Genomic DNA, 14972 nt, shown 5'->3' with positions numbered 1-14972 from the left:
GTAACACTCACACACACTCACACACACCTTTTCCATGTCCACTATCACTCTGAATCCCCCGTGGAGAGGAGAGGGGATGGTAGTACTGCAGGTATTTGAGGTAGTACAGACTCTGTGTTGGTCTCTGTAGGCTGAGGTGAGACAGAGTGGCTTTTTCTGGAAGTGGACTGACCTTACAAACTAAGTCTATGTCTGGGCAGCAGAGAGCTGACTAGAGCAGGGTTTCTTAAACTATGGGTCGGGACCCAAAGTGGGACCTGGGCATTTGAGAGGTGGGGTCGCGAGTTATGAGAATACATCTATAATCACACACTTTTTCTTCTTAATTTGGGTCGAGTGTAGGTTCAAATTAGCATAGTAGAGATTAAATAAATTCATGACACTGGGCCATCGTACTGCAGAGAGCTGAGGAGAGAATGGACTAGCATGAGCCCCAGTACTTCCACCACTGTCTCATCTCCCACTGTGAGACCGGCTTAGAATGCATCCCAAATGGCACTATGTTCCCTATTTAGTGCACTACCTTTAGTCCAAAGTAGTGCACTATATAGGGAGTAGGGTGCCATTTGAGATCTGCTTCTTGTGCCGGTGATTTGATGGGTGTCCGTGCGTCCCCGTGTGCTCCTGTTCCCTCCCGTGCTTGTGTCCCCGTACAGGGGAGGGTAGAGTCGTTCTCCTCCCCCTCCTAACCTTCGCTGACACAATTAGGTTGACACTTGTTCAGTTCTGCGAGCAGGCCGTCTCTCTCTCTTTTATTCTCTCTCCCTCTTTTTCTCTCTCTCTTTCTCTCTCCATCTTGTCTCTTCCACTCACCATGTCCCTCCAAACATCCCTCTCCTCTCTCCATCATGTCTCTTCCACTCACCATGTCCCTCCAAACATCCCTCTCCTCTCTCCATCATGTCTCTTCCACTCACCATGTCCCTCCAAACATCCCTCTCCTCTCTCCATCATGTCTCTTCCACTCACCATGTCCCTCCAAACATCCCTCTCCTCTCTCCACCATGTCTCTTCCACTCACCATGTCCCTCCAAACATCCCTCTCCTCTCTCCATAATGTCTCTTCCACTCACCATGTCCCTCCAAACATCCCTAACAGTGACCGTCACCACCATTCAGACAACATTCAGACAGACAGATCTCTAACTGAGGTGAACTGAGAGTCTAAAAGCCACTGTGGAGGAGGAGGAAGAGGAGTGGTCATGCTAACATGATAGTATTTACATTAACGTGAGGAAGTAATGAACGCTCTCAATCTAATGAGCTCTTCCAGCCCTCATCATAACCGGCTAATTAACACCGCCATGCCGCCACTCAGCACATCACTTCTAATCAATACAAAATCCCTCCCTCCTCCTTTCTCTCCTCCTTCAACTAACCTTGGCCTCCTATCTCTCTACCTCTTCCTCTCTCTGTGTGAGCCGGAGACATCAACGGTCTGCAGTGACAGCCTATGGCTTTGTTCACTGATGTGAATGAATGGACTACCACAAATAGACATGTGCACACACACACACACGCTCACACACACACACACACACACACACACACACACACACAGTGTTAGAGAAGTAAAGTGCATCTAAACATACATGCACACATTGATAAATATATGCTGACTCTCCCTTCACACTCGTCTCAGTGAGTGAGTGTGTGTGTGTGTCTGTTAGTGATGCGCGGGTCAGCTGTTTGTTGACCCGCACCCACCAGCAATTGCTAATAACCCGTCTGCACCCGCCCGACTATCTGTGATAAATAGGAGGCCTGCACCCGACCCTAACCCGCTAATATACAATATGTACTGAACACTTTTGTCCTTTTTGCCTCAGTGGATCGTCGTTAACTTTTTCTGCCCAAGTTCCCAATAACATTTGGCTATCGGCGTATATTTGGCACTCGTACAGTTAGGCCGTAAAGCTTAGGTTTACGCCCGAATGCCTGATCAAAATCATGAAAGAAAAACCTCAATGTATCATATAGATATGAATTGCACAAGAATTATCATTACATTTATGGATTTTTTTTTATGGATCATTTTCTCTTTGTCCAACCCGCCCACCACCCACACGCCCTTCATCCACAAAATACACTGCTCAAAAAAATTAAGGGAACACTAAAATAACACATCCTAAATCTGAATGAATGAAATATTCTTATTAAATACTTTTTTCTATACATAGTTGAATGTGCTGACAACAAAATCACACAAAAATTATCAATGGAAATCAAATTTATCAACCCATGGAGGTCTGGATTTGGAGTCACTCAAAATTAAAGTGGAAAACCACACTACAGGCTGATCCAACTTTGATGTAATGTCCTTAAAACAAGTCAAAATGAGGCTCAGTAGTGTGTGTGGCCTCCACGTGCCTGTATGACCTCCCTACAACGCCTGGGCATGCTCCTGATGAGGTGGCAGATGGTCTCCTGAGGGATCTCCTCCCAGACCTGGACTAAAGCATCCGCCAACTCCTGGACAGTCTGTGGTGCAACGTGGCGTTGGTGGATGGAGCGAGACATGATGTCCCAGATGTGCTCAATTGGATTCAGGTCTGGGGAACGGGTCGGGCTAGTCCATAGCATCAATGCCTTCCTCTTGCAGGAACTGCTGACACACTCCAGCCACATGAGGTCTAGCATTGTCTTGCATTAGGAGGAACCCAGGGCCAACCGCACCAGCATATGGTCTCACAAGGGGTCTGAGGATCTCGTCTCGGTACCTAATGGCAGTCCGGCTATCTCTGGCGAGCACATGGAGGACTGTGCGGCCCCGCAAAGAAATGCCACCCCACACCATGACTGACCCACCGCCAAACCGGTCATGCTGGAGGATGTTGCAGGCAGCAGAACGTTCTCCACGGCGTCTCCAGACTCTGTCACGTCTGTCACATGTGCTCAGTGTGAACCTGCTTTCATCTGTGAAGAGCACAGGGCGCCAGTGGCGAATTTGCCAATCTTGGTGTTCTCTGGCAAATGCCAAACGTCCTGCACGGTGTTGGGCTGTAAGCACAACCCCCACCTGTAGACGTTGGGCCCTCATACCACCCTCATGGAGTCTGTTTATGACCGTTTGAGCAGACACATGCACATTTGTGGCCTGCTGGAGGTCATTTTGCAGTGCTCTGGCAGTGCTCCTCCTGCTCCTCCTTTGCACAAAGGCGGAGGTAGCAGTCCTGCTGCTGGGTTGTTGCCCTCCTACGGCCTCCTCCACGTCTCCTGATGTACTGGCCTGTCACCTGGTAGCGCCTCCATGCTCTGGACACTACGCTGACAGACACAGCAAACCTTCTTGCCACAGCTTGCATTGATGTACCATCCTGGATGAGCTGCACTACCTGAGCCACTTGTGTGGGTTGTAGACTCCGTCTCATGCTACCACTAGAGTGAAAGCACCGCCAGCATTCAAAAGTGAACAAAACATCAGCCAGGAAGTATAAGAACTGAGAAGTGGTCTGTGGTCACCACCTGCAGAACCACTCCTTTATTGGGGGTGTCTTGCTAATTGCCTATAATTTCCACCTGTTGTCTATTCCATTTGCACAACAGCATGTGAAATGTATTGTCAATCAGTGTTGCTTCCTAAGTGGAAAGTTTGATTTCACAGAAGTGTGATTGACTTGGAGTTACATTGTGTTGTTTAAGTGTTCCCTTTATTTTTTTGAGCAGTGTATTTCATGAACCTAAACCCACCCTTCATCCACACAATATTTCATGACCCTAAACCCGCCTGCCCCGCGGACACAGGTGTAGGATCTTAGTTTGATCACCCTGTTGCAGGAGAAAATTAAAACTTTACAAGTAATTCAAAAACTTGTAGTGTGTTTGAGGTTTAAAAAGGTTTAAAAATGTCCACTTTGAAATTTCAGACTTGATTTCCCCTTACGAAAAATATATCAACCCCTAAAAAAATCCAGTCCATTAATTATAATCCACATAATAATTCACATTTTCTGTTACTGCAGCATTCCTGCTGTAGCAAACTGGCTCAAATTACATCTGTATAACCGCGGGGACTGCGGGTTATGAGTCAACCCACGCATCTTGTGTGTGTTTGTGTGTGTGTGTGCTTGTGCGTGTGTGCGTGCGTGTCCAGTACCTATCTTTGGACTGCATGTTGTTGTTCACCTCTGTGATTGGCAGGTAACCTAAAAGCACTCTCTCTATAAGAGAGTCTACCCAGGGGGAGGAAGAGTAGGAGAGCAATCGCCTTCGTGCACTCACTCACTCACTCACTCTCACCGATGATTGGAAGTGTTGGATTGAGGTGCACTGGGCGAGAGGAAAGGGCTTTGTTGACAGGTCCAGGTGGAGTGAAACAGCAAAGTGTAGAAGACAGTGTATTAAAGCTAGAAGACAGTGTAGTACAGCTAGAAGACAGTGTAGTACAGCTAGAAGACAGTGTATTAAAGCTAGAAGACAGTGTAGTACAGCTAGAAGACAGTGTAGTACAGCTAGAAGACAGTGTAGTACAGCTAGAAGACAGTGTATTAAAGCTAGAAGACAGTGTAGTACAGCTAGAAGACAGTGTAGTACAGCTAGAAGACAGTGTATAAAATCTAGAAGACAGTGTATTAAATTTAGAAGACAGTGTAGTACAGCTAGAATACAGTGTATTAAAGCTAGAAGACAGTGTAGTACAGCTAGAAGACAGTATAGTACAGCTAGAAGACAGTGTATAAAATCTAGAAGACAGTGTATTAAATTTAGAAGACAGTGTAGTACAGCTAGAAGACAGTGTAGTACAGCTAGAAGACAGTGTATTAGATCTAGAAGACAGTGTAGTACAGCTAGAAGACAGTGTAGTACAGCTAGAAGACAGTGTAGTACAGCTAGAAGACAGTGTATTAAATTGAGAAAACAGTGTAGTACAGCTAGAAGACAGTGTAGTACAGCTAGAAGACAGTGTATTAAATCTAGAAGACCGTGTAGTACAGCTAGAAGACAGTGTAGTACAGCTAGAAGACAGTGTATTAGATCTAGAAGACAGTGTAGTACAGCTAGAAGACAGTGTAGTACAGCTAGAAGACAGTGTAGTACAGCTAGAAGACAGTGTATTAAATTGAGAAAACAGTGTAGTACAGCTAGAAGACAGTGTATTAAATCTAGAAGACCGTGTAGTACAGCTAGAAGACAGTGTAGTACAGCTAGAAGACAGTGTAGTACAGCTAGAAGACAGTGTAGTACAGCTAGAAGACAGTGTATTAAAGCTAGAAGACAGTGTAGTACAGCTAGAAGACAGTGTAGTACAGCTAGAAGACAGTGTAGTAAAGCTAGAAGACAGTGTAGTAAAGCTAGAAGACAGTGTAGTACAGCTAGAAGACAGTGTATAAAATCTAGAAGACAGTGTATTAAATTTAGAAAACAGTGTAGTACAGCTAGAAGACAGTGTAGTACAGCTAGAAGACAGTGTAGTACAGCTAGAAGACAGTGTATTAAATTGAGAAAACAGTGTAGTACAGCTAGAAGACAGTGTAGTACAGCTAGAAGACAGTGTAGTACAGCTAGAAGACAGTGTAGTACAGCTAGAAGACAGTGTAGTACAGCTAGAAGACAGTGTATTAAAGCTAGAAGACAGTGTATTAAAGCTAGAAGACAGTGTAGTACAGCTAGAAGACAGTGTAGTACAGCTAGAAGACAGTGTAGTAAAGCTAGAAGACAGTGTAGTAAAGCTAGAAGACAGTGTAGTACAGCTAGAAGACAGTGTAGTACAGCTAGAAGACAGTGTATAAAATCTAGAAGACAGTGTATTAAATTTAGAAAACAGTGTAGTACAGCTAGAAGACAGTGTAGTACAGCTAGAAGACAGTGTATTAAATCTAGAAGACAGTGTAGTACAGCTAGAAGACAGTGTAGTACAGCTAGAAGACAGTGTAGTACAGCTAGAAGACAGTGTAGTACAGCTAGAAGACAGTGTATAAAATCTAGAAGACAGTGTATTAAATTTAGAAAACAGTGTAGTACAGCTAGAAGACAGTGTAGTACAGCTAGAAGACAGTGTATTAAATCTAGAAGACAGTGTAGTACAGCTAGAAGACAGTGTAGTACAGCTAGAAGACAGTGTAGTACAGCTAGAAGACAGTGTAGTACAGCTAGAAGACAGTGTATTAAAGCTAGAAGACAGTGTAGTACAGCTAGAAGACAGTGTAGTAAAGCTAGAAGACAGTGTAGTACAGCTAGAAGACAGTGTAGTACAGCTAGAAGACAGTGTATAAAATCTAGAAGACAGTGTATTAAATTTAGAAAACAGTGTAGTACAGCTAGAAGACAGTGTAGTACAGCTAGAAGACAGTGTAGTACAGCTAGAAGACAGTGTATTAAATTGAGAAAACAGTGTAGTACAGCTAGAAGACAGTGTATTAAATCTAGAAGACTGTGTAGTACAGCTAGAAGACAGTGTAGTACAGCTAGAAGACAGTGTAGTACAGCTAGAAGACAGTGTAGTACAGCTAGAAGACAGTGTAGTACAGCTAGAAGACAGTGTATTAAAGCTAGAAGACAGTGTATTAAAGCTAGAAGACAGTGTAGTACAGCTAGAAGACAGTGTAGTACAGCTAGAAGACAGTGTAGTAAAGCTAGAAGACAGTGTATAAAATCTAGAAGACAGTGTATTAAATTTAGAAAACAGTGTAGTACAGCTAGAAGACAGTGTAGTACAGCTAGAAGACAGTGTATTAAATCTAGAAGACAGTGTAGTACAGCTAGAAGACAGTGTAGTACAGCTAGAAGACAGTGTATAAAATCTAGAAGACAGTGTATTAAATTTAGAAGACAGTGTAGTACAGCTAGAAGACAGTGTAGTACAGCTAGAAGACAGTGTATTAAATCTAGAAGACAGTGTAGTACAGCTAGAAGACAGTGTAGTACAGCTAGAAGACAGTGTAGTACAGCTAGAAGACAGTGTATTAAAGCTAGAAGACAGTGTAGTACAGCTAGAAGACAGTGTAGTACAGCTAGAAGACAGTGAATTAAATCTAGAAGAGAGTGTATTAAATCTAGAAGACAGTGCATTAAAGCTAGACAGTGTAGTAAAGCTAGAAGACAGTGTATTAAATCTAGAAAGTGTATTAAAGCTAGAAGACAGTGTATTAAAGCTAGAAGACAGTGTAGTAAAGCTATAAGACAGTGTATTAAATCTATAAGACAGTGTATTAAATCTAGAAGACAGTGTAGTACAGCTAGAAGACAGTGCAGTAAAGCTAGAAGACTGTAGCTAAAATTTCAGAACTAGAACGAAATACTCGTATTACATTCACACAATCTTATACATTCATGATGCACACACACACACACACACACACACACACACACACACACACACACACACACACACACACACACACACACACACATTTATAGAACTGTGAATAATGTATGGTGCTGTGTTCGAATACCCATACTAACATACTGTATACTACATACTTAATGAGTATATACAACATACTGTAGCGACCCGCACAGACAGCTGTGTGTTATGTGCTAGGCTAGGAGGTGGTTGTGTTGTACTGACCAGTACCCGGTGTTCGCGGGGTCCGACATGTCAATCAACCTGCTATCTGCCAATCACGGGAATGCCTGGAATGTTCTGATGCCGGGCATCCTGGTGGTTGGCGGAGTGGCGTGGAGGGGGGGTTGGGCATTGGAAGTTAAGACCAGGTTCAGCCTTTGTTCTCTCTCTCTTACATCTGGGCTTCACAAGAGAAGGTCACGGTTGGATTGTGGGTTATCTATTTGGCGTGTGCTACGGCCCAAACAGTAGCCTGTGTAAAGTTGGTTCAATAAACCGTCAATTCGCAAGCTCAGGCCTCTGTCTGGACAATTGTTCATTTATGATCTAGTCAGGTCATTACAATACTATATACTATTAGTTCACTTTAGTACTGTATACTGTAAAGGAACATTATGCTTTCAGTTGAGCGTACTAGCGATTCGAAGTTGATGCTGTTGCTATGCAACCTCTTGCTAGCTAGTTAGCGTAACAAATGACTAGTTAGACATTTTACGACTTTGGGTGCGTTCTTAAATTAAATGTGGAGTGCCAGAGTGCACTCGTAAATTCAGAGCGTTGTCAGATTGTCCGTTTGTAAATTCAGAGCGTTGTCAGATTGTCCGTTTGTAAATTCAGAGCGTTGTCAGATTGTCCGTTTGTAAATTCAGAGCGTTGTCAGATTGTCCGTTTGTAAATTCAGAGCGTTGTCAGATTGTCCGTTTGTAAATTCAGAGCGTTGTCAGATTGTCCGTTTGTAAATTCAGAGCGTTGTCAGATTGTCCGTTTGTAAATTCAGAGCGTTGTCAGATTGTCCGTTTGTAAATTCAGAGCGTTGTCAGATTGTCCGTTTGTAAATTCAGAGCGTTTGGCTCTCGGTGCGCGCACTGGACACTTGGGCTGAGGAGTAGGGTTGATTTGAGCGTTCTGACCTTACAACGGCTGTCAAGCACCCAAGCTAACGTTTGATAGCTTGCTAGCTACTTCCAAACACAAATGAGACCACTTTGACCATTTTACTCGCCCTAGCAGAGCTGGTTAGGCAGTTTTCATGTTATCCAGAGCATTGGTGACTGTTTACGCTTTTTTGCCGATGTTAACTGACATCGGGGATATTCAATGTGTGTTGAGCGCTCGTAAATTCGTCATTCTATACTCTGGTACACTCAGACAATAGCCAGAGCGAATTTACGAAAGCACCCGAATGTCCATTGAGAACGCACACCGACTATACTATACCATTTAGCTGAGCTAAGAATGATGGGAATAATCAAGTCAATAGACGTTGGGTAGTTAGACAGCCTATAGTTAATATACTGGCAAGTTTGATGTATAAGTAGCCAACTAACGCTAGGTAGCTAGCTAACACACTGGTACATACTGCTGTAATGATATGCTGTGTGGTTCGTAAATACAGCGTAGCTAACAAATTGACAGCCAACATAACGTGGAAGGTAACTTATTTGAAAAGTCATTACTTTATTACATTGCTCAACATTTTCTTAACATTTGTCATAATTAGTCAAAACCATGAATTTGTATCCGCTCTCGTCTTCCACCATGACATCATGTTCAATCTGATCTGTGTATGTAATCTGATCTGTGTATGTAATCTGATCTGTGTATGTCATCTGATCTGTGTATGTCATCTGATCTGTGTATGTCATCTGATCTGTGTATGTCATCTGATCTGGGTATGTCATCTGATCTGTGTATGTCATCTGATCTGTGTATGTCATCTGATCTGTGTAGTTCATCTGATCTGTGTATGTCATCTGATCTGTGTAGTTAATCTGATCTGGGTATGTCATCTGATCTGTGTATGTCATCTGATCTGTGTATGTCATCTGATCTGTGTAGTTCATCTGATCTGGGTATGTCATCTGATCTGTGTATGTCATCTGATCTGTGTAGTTCATCTGATCTGTGTATGTCATCTGATCTGTGTAGTTAATCTGATCTGGGTATGTCATCTGATCTGTGTATGTCATCTGATCTGTGTATGTCATCTGATCTGTGTAGTTCATCTGATCTGGGTATGTCATCTGATCTGTGTATGTCATCTGATCTGTGTATGTCATCTGATCTGTGTAGTTCATCTGATCTGTGTATGTCATCTGATCTGTGTATGTCATCTGATCTGTGTATGTCATCTGATCTGTGTATCTCATCTGATCTGTGTATGTCATCTGATCTGTGTAGTTCATCTGATCTGTGTATGTCATCTGATCTGGGTATGTCATCTGATCTGTGTATGTCATCTGATCTGTGTATGTGAACTGATCAGTGTATGTATAGCTGTCAGAGCTGGTGGTGTCTAGCCTGAGCTGAAGCTGCTGCATTATTATCACACAGTAGTAATGGCATAGGGCCAACCACACACACACACATACTGTATGCACACACACACACACAAACACCAGTGACTTTCTCCTTGTTCATCCTTGTCCTTGTTGATGCACCACATAACCCTGATCAACCACATGATCAAGAGAGAGGCTTTCTCTACTTCTCTGTTAGTCTAGTTCTATCAGTGATGTTCCAACAATTAAGAGCCGTTAATACAGATTACTGTTTGATTACTAGCAGTAATCTGACTCCCGACAACACTCAGTACATTGGCCACACTGTTGAGCCATAGTGCATTATAACAGAGAGAGAGCGAGCTGCTCTAAGAAAGCAGTTTTTTTCCCGAAGTGGTTGATTGAATATGCATCTACTGTTGCACACAAGAAAATGTTATGTTGACGGATAGTTTGTTTTTCTAAAGACTTAAGTGAATCATGTTTTTCAAGTGGTTGTCCGTGTGTGTTTGTGGGGCTTAGTGTGATGATAAATAGATGCTCATCTTTTTCTCATGTAGGGTGGACTGGACAGTTCAATACACAGCATGATATTGATTGTGTTACTATTCAAACACATCTCATCTTTACTGCTTGAGGGCAGCAGCATCTCATACATACCGTAGAACTTTGCCATTTAATTTAAAGTTTTACCGTATGAGGTCCTTTTTTTACCCTAGCTCACAGAGAGAGAGAGCGAGAGAGCGCAAGAGAGGAAGGGGAAAGATAGCGACAGAGAGAGAGAGACCAGTGTTTCACTAGCAAGCAGCATTTTGTGTCTAATTGCTTCTTCGGACAGTGGAAATGGCCCTTTGTAAGCATGTACTGCATCACACATTCTCTCTCTCTGGTGTTATGAATCTCACAGGTCCCCTGAACCACTCACACATACACCACAGGTCCCCTGAACCACTCACACATACACCACAGGTCCCCTGAACCACTCACACATACACCACAGGTCCCCTGAACCACTCACACATACACCACAGGTCCCCTGAACCACATCTGCAATAATTAATGGATTATTAACAACAGCTGCTGTCCATTAGTAACCGTAGCAGACCAGTCGATTCCTGATAATAATGTGTCCAACTCATGCTTATGTCTTTGTAGGGGTGTTGTGTGTATGGTGATGGGTTATGTCTAGATGAGTTGTATTTCCCAAAATAATAGTCATCTCGGATCCTTATGGGATAAGATATAATATTACTGGAAATTACTGGTAAAGTGTGTGACCGTGAGTCGGGGTTCGTTAATGTGGTGGGGACAAAGACTGAAATGGGGTGTCTGGACTATAGAAATAAAATAACTAGAACATTTACTATTGACTTATATTTCTGTTGTTGTAACATTAGCAGGTGTTTGGCACTAGTGTGTTACAGTAGCTACATTACAACGACCATAACACAGTACAAACAGACCTGAGACCAGGCTACTGTTCTGCCTACTGCCTCATTACAATGATCTTAACACAGTACAATCAGACCTTAGACCAGGCTACTGTTCTGCCTACTGCCTCATTACAATGACCTTAACACAGTACAATCAGACCTTAGACCAGGCTACTGTTCTGCCTACTGCCTCATTACAATGACCATAATACAGTATAAACAGACCTTAGACCAGGCTACTGTTCTGTCTACTGCCTCATTACAACGACCATAACACAGTACAATCAGACCTTAGACCAGGCTACTGTTCTGCATTACTCTAGCAGCCTAGTGCCTCATTACAACATTTCTCTAGCAGCCTAGTGCCTCATTACAACATTACTGTAGCAGCCTAGTGCCTCATTACAACATTACTCTAGCAGCCTAGTGCCTCATTACAACATTACTGTTGCAGTCTAGTGCCTCATTACAACATTACTGTAACAGCCTAGTGCCTCATTACAGCATTACTCTAGCAGCCTCAGGAAACAGTTATTATGCATGGTTGTTATGAGGATTACCATCTTAATCTGATGGCTGAATGCAGGCTTCCGCTAACAATCTGAACAGCTGTATTCAAATGCATAGTGATGATGCCTTCCTCCATTCACTTTCATCATTACAAGTGCATACTACTTCATCATGTTGTCCTAAACTGGAACCATATTTCTGTCATTCAGCATGCTAATTTAATCCCTCTTTTCTCCCCTCTCCCTTTCTCTTCTCCCTCCCCTCCCCTCCCCCTCTCTCTCCCTCTATCTAGGTAAACTAGGGGTGTTCCTCCAGGAGAACAACACCATAGACACGGGGGAGGTGGACGTGGGGCGCAGGGCCGTTCAGGAAGTCCCACCAGGGATCTTCTGGCGCTCCCAGCTCTACATTGACCAGCCCCAGTTCCTCAAGTTCAACATCTCAGTGCAGAGGGATGCGTTGGTGGGGGTCTACGGCAGGAAGGGCCTGCCCCCCTCACATACACAGGTAGGAAAGGCCTGCCCCCCTCACATACACAGGTAGGAAGGGATCCAATGTCCCTCCCCTCCAATGAGCTTTGAGAGGGAGGCAACACATTGAGGAATCAAGCATGGGAGGCATCAAGGATTTGAAGGCTAGTTAAGTTTTCAAACAGGGCCAATGTATCATCTTTAACAATGGCAGACGTATTCCTCAAGGGCACGGCAGAGACACTCCATGCAGCCTCTAAATGAAGCACACACACACACACACACACAATCCAAATGAAGCGGCTAAAGCCTAATAGAGGTAATTGGCAACAAAGTTCTTCACAACACTGTGCGTCGATACCCCAGAGTGGAGCGAGAGCGTTAGCAGGCGCCGTGGCATTATTTGCTCTGTGTGGTAATCAATATGTTTCTTTAAGACGTTGGAGAAGACATAATGAGGGGATATTGACGGACATGTTGGATGAAGGCTGAGGAACAGACAGGGAATTAAGTAGTGGTAATTTTTCAGGTTTGGTCTCTGTGGATGGTGTGTGTGTCCGTGTCAGGAATGAATATTTTTCTCTTTTTGGGGAGAAAAGCATTCTTTCCACGAAGGACTCATTAGCAGAGATGGGGAAAATGTTAATAGAATCAATGTTTATGGCCACTGTGAGATATAAAACATTTATGGCCAGAAATTAAAGGAAAAATGTTCCAAGTCATCCGAGGCCAAACGTTAGTTCAAGCGTTAGTTCAACGTTAGTGTTGAAGGACTAGAAACAGATGAAATGGAGTCTCATATTGTGTGTGTGTGTGTGTGTGTGTTGTCCAGTATGACTTTGTGGAGCTGCTGGATGGCAGTCGCCTGATCACCAAGGAGAAGCGCGGGCTGGTGGAGGTGGAGGGCGTGTCTAGGCGGGCGCGCTCGGTGAGCGTGCACGAAGCGGGCTTCATCCAGTACCTGGACTCTGGCATCTGGCATATGGCCTTCTACAACGACGGGAAGAACTCAGAACAGGTCTCCTACAACACCATCGTCATAGGTCAGTGTGTGTGTCTCCAGCGTGCGTCAGCTCTGCGTAATGTGTGGCCTCTCAGTAAGTGGCTGGAGAGTTGAGGCCCTACATCAAAGCACAGCACACGCTCCTTAGTGTCCTGTTCTCTCTCCCTCATTCTCTCTATCTATTTCTCCCTGTCTCTCTTCCTCCCTCTTCCTCTCTCTCTATCTATCTCTCCCTCTCTCTCTCTCTCCCTCTTTCTTTCTCTCTCTCTATCTATTTCTCCCTGTCTCTATCTCTCCCTCATTCTCTCTATCTATTTCTCCCTGTCTCTCTTCCTCCCTCTTCCTCTCTCTCTATCTATCTCTCCCTCTCTCTCTCTCCCTCTTTCTTTCTCTCTCTCTATCTATTTCTCCCTGTCTCTATCTCTCCTTCATTCTCTCTATCTATTTCTCCCTGTCTCTCTTCCTCCCTCTTTCTCTCTCTCTCCCTCTCTCTCTCTCCCTCTCTCTCTCTCTCCCTCTATCTCTCTCATTATCTCTCTCCCTCTTCCTCTCTCTCCCTCTCTCCCTCTTTCTTTCTCTCTCTCTCTCGCTCTTGATCTCTAATTTTCTCTTTCTCTCTTTCTCTCTCCCTCTCTCTCCCGCTCTCTCTCTCTTTCTTCCTCTCTCTCTCTCTCTCTTTCTCTTTCTCTCTCTCTTGCTCCCTCCCTCCCTCTCTCTCTATCTCCATCCCTCCCTCCCTCTCTTCCCACCTTCCAAAGAACAGGGTAGAAGGTTGACTGCCTTAATCAAAACACTCTCTCGCCATCTCTGTTATAATGGATATAAAAATTAATTGTTTGTCCATCCATTGTACAAACGCTATAAAGGTTGGACATGCCCCTGCAATAAGCACCAGAGATGGTGAAAGGTTGTGGGAGGGTTGTGTAGGCGTTGTGGGAAACGTTTGACCTGACTTAATATCTTGTGTATAGCATTTCCACATCTCTCTGTTGATTTGGAAACGTCTGAAACTCTACCTCTTTAAAGAGTACCTTAAATAATCCCACAGCATAGCATCAACAGATTACACACACGCACACACACACACACACACACCAGCTCTCAACCTTTAGCTATATTGAGAAGTCCTGTTTGGCAGTACATGGATCTAGCGTGTTGGCTTGATATTTACTGAACCACGCTATGACATGCCTGGTACAACTTCCGAGAAATCATTTCAATACCTTAATTCCCTCTCCTAACCTGGTTCATGTACCCAAAAGAGAGAGAGACAGGGAGGAGGAGGGAGGGCTGAAAAGCATGGTCATTTTGGCCCGATGGTGAAGAAGACAGAATGATTGGGGGAAGAGTGTGATAGAGAGAGAGACAGGAAGAGATGGTAGAAGGCTGGTAATATTGGCCTGATACTGTGGAGGAGAGAGGGATAGAAAGAGATTTAGAGAGAGATAGAAGGAGAGAGATGGTAGAAGGCTGGTAATATTGGCCTGATACTGTGGAGGAGAGAGGGATAGAAAGAGATTTAGAGAGAGATAGAAGGAGAGAGATGGTAGAAGGCTGGTAATATTGGCCTGATACTGTGGAGGAGAGAGGGATAGAAAGAGATTTAGAGAGAGATAGAAGGAGAGAGATGGTAGAAGGCTGGTAATATTGGCCTGATACTGTGGAGGAGAGCGGGATAGAAAGAGATTTAGAGAGAGATAGAAGGAGAGAGATGGTAGAAGGCTGGTAATATTGGCCTGATACTGTGGAGGAGAGAGGGATAGAAAGAGA

General features: G+C 43.9%; 1 protein-coding gene across 3 annotated transcripts in view; it reads left to right on the top strand.

Annotated features, from left to right (window-relative positions):
• Nucleotides 1–14972, top strand: part of LOC115137566 (teneurin-3-like) — a 383150-nt gene that overhangs the window by 270171 nt on the left and 98007 nt on the right. For all 3 annotated transcript variants that reach the window (XM_065024893.1, XM_065024894.1, XM_065024895.1), the window contains 2 exons: nucleotides 12022–12236; nucleotides 13032–13242. In XM_065024893.1, the coding sequence (XP_064880965.1) occupies nucleotides 12022–12236; nucleotides 13032–13242 (426 nt within the window). The remainder of the gene's footprint in view (nucleotides 1–12021; nucleotides 12237–13031; nucleotides 13243–14972) is intronic.

Source organism: Oncorhynchus nerka, linkage group LG11, assembly GCF_034236695.1.
Source record: "Oncorhynchus nerka isolate Pitt River linkage group LG11, Oner_Uvic_2.0, whole genome shotgun sequence".
Lineage (NCBI taxonomy): Eukaryota > Metazoa > Chordata > Actinopteri > Salmoniformes > Salmonidae > Oncorhynchus > Oncorhynchus nerka.
Note: the sequence above shows the minus strand (reverse complement) of the source record. Positions and strands in the feature narration are given on the sequence as shown.